This window comes from Penaeus monodon, chromosome 24, assembly GCF_015228065.2.
Source record: "Penaeus monodon isolate SGIC_2016 chromosome 24, NSTDA_Pmon_1, whole genome shotgun sequence".
Lineage (NCBI taxonomy): Eukaryota > Metazoa > Arthropoda > Malacostraca > Decapoda > Penaeidae > Penaeus > Penaeus monodon.
Window position 1 is genome coordinate 24,935,918 of NC_051409.1, and position 2,329 is coordinate 24,938,246.

At 40.0% G+C, this 2,329-nt stretch overlaps 1 protein-coding gene across 1 annotated transcript in view; it reads left to right on the plus strand.

Moving 5' to 3' along the window:
• The window catches only part of LOC119588913, a 60,027-nt gene that overhangs the window by 14,699 nt on the left and 42,999 nt on the right, over nt 1-2,329 (plus strand). Inside the window, exons 3-4 of the mRNA XM_037937533.1 lie at nt 83-165; nt 985-1,128. Coding sequence (XP_037793461.1) covers nt 83-165; nt 985-1,128 — 227 coding nt within the window. The remainder of the gene's footprint in view (nt 1-82; nt 166-984; nt 1,129-2,329) is intronic.

Here is a 2,329-nt window from a genome sequence, read left to right on the forward strand (position 1 = left end):
TCGCGTGTATGTATGCACATATATTATAGATTATTCAACGGCTCCCTAATTTCAACTGCCAATCTTTCTTTTGACTTTATAGACATACGTGGCAGATATATTCTTCGCTCAATCTTGGGAGGATCACAGACTGCGCCTCCCAGACAACATGAATTCCAGTTACAGGTAAGATTTTATCACAGACATCCATTTATCTTTATAACTTAGTAGTAGCTCGCTCCAGAACAAAAACACGATATGCTAACTTTACTTAGAGAAAATCTAACTTCCCCAAAGAAACGAAAACCACAAACGAGCAGTCAGGCAGAAATTCCCTTTTGTTAGACAACGTTAATCAGTGAATGAGTAACTCACGAATGGTTGTAGATTTTCCTGTTAATACAAGGCAGCTGCGGTGACGATCAGTTTGCGTGTTAATCTGCCTCGGTTTAGCCTAGTTGTTCGTCAAGAGGATGTCTCTCTCTCTCGAGGCTTTTGTACCTGTTTGGGATCGAGGAGCGACGTGGCAGTTGTAAGCAATAGTCGTTTGCTCGGCGCCCGAGAAGGGAAGGAGGCGCGAGTATGGAGAGGTTGGGGAATGGCGAGTTTGGGGAAGAGTTAGAGCACGAGGGAAGTTGGTGATGAAGAGCCGTCTCAATTTCTCAATAAGTAACTTGGTTCGCGGCGGATTTCCATTTGCCATACGGGGCTCGGGAAGCAAGGCTGTTTCACTAGGGGAGAGTGAGCTCACTGACGAAGACGTCTAATAGAAATGCGGGCGATGGGATACGTATGTAGTTGTGAGTAATTAAGTGTATTGTGGATGTTCTGTGGCTCCTGGCTCGTTCTGTATACTCACAGATTTTCATCGATTTATCGATAAATATATTTTTCGTATCCAGGCGGGGCCACACTGTCTTCCACGCTCACACTAATATCCATATTAAAGTCCAGATAAATCCAAAGAACTCTATTCGATTAACGTTTCCTTTCTCTTCCGTTCAGGCTTTTGGAGGTGGAGTGGCTGAAGGACCTGTGGAGACCCGACAGCTTCTTCAAGAACGCAAAGCAGGTGACCTTCCAGACGATGACGATTCCTAACCATTACGTGTGGCTGCACAAGGACTCAACCATACTCTACATGGTCAAGTAATTATTTCTGATTCATTTGACTTATTAATAACCAAAAACGTTTTTATTTTACTCCGCGGCCTTTGCTTAGAGTCCTGAATTCCTAAATTCCTGCATTTGCTCCGTATGAATAGAGTTATTACATCACGTTGATAACCTTTTTGTTCTATGAAAAGTGTAATTGCAAAATGTATCGCGGACCTGACGCTATCGCTGGAATTAAAATTATTTTGAAATCTGCTTAATGTCACCAAAGGCTTCTATTTACACTGCACTTGATCAGTTCAATTAATCTTAACTAAAAAGGAAATTTTATCTGACCCATTTCACTTGGAGAAACAACACAACGCTGCTCGAATCAAATGGTGTTAATATCTTCCAGATAGTTTTACTAAGATATTAGTGTCATTACTTACACCACAGCAAGGGAATCAATAGATGTTTCCATTGTGTTATAAACCAGCCATTTCAGAATAACAGAAATATGCTGCAGTACCTCCACGGCATATACAACCATTCCTAACAATAAAATGCCCATGTTTTAACTTCCTGTTTATCATATATTTAGTGGTATAAAGAACTCCTTTTGATAGGTTGTTGAACAGAGCTATTGTCATGGTAATATATTCTAGGGGAGAGACCGAGGAAAGTGTGTAATGGTAATCAGTTAGTTGTGGCTCCGGTTTATAATGTACAAGGAAGCAAATTTCAGCCGTAATCATATAAATAAATAGATGAATCTTTTAATAAGTCAGTCATTTAATAAACGGACGCACCTAAGAAAGAAAAAAATGAATAGGTACATCAGCAATCTAAATCGGGGATGAATAAACGAAATTAATATCTAAACAAGAAAAGGAGTGAATTAATGAGCAATGATGAACACTTGTCCGGATAGACAACTGTCTGGCCGTTAATTCAAAACGAAGATGAACAAATGGCTGGACAAATCAACAACCCAAAACGAATATGAATATATGAATCGATAACCATTCGTGAACACAGGCGAGCGGGTGATTAAAATGATCAAAAAAGAAGAAGAAAGCTTGCACTGTTATTACCGGGGAATCAACAGCATCCTCGCGAAGTCTTATATCAAGCGCTATGCATAATCATGATTTTATGACAGCGAGCCAAATAAAAATAGGAAAATGCGGATACTTCATCGGAACTTAGAGGGTGTCATCGCCATCAAACTTGACGAAGCGAATACTTAGGT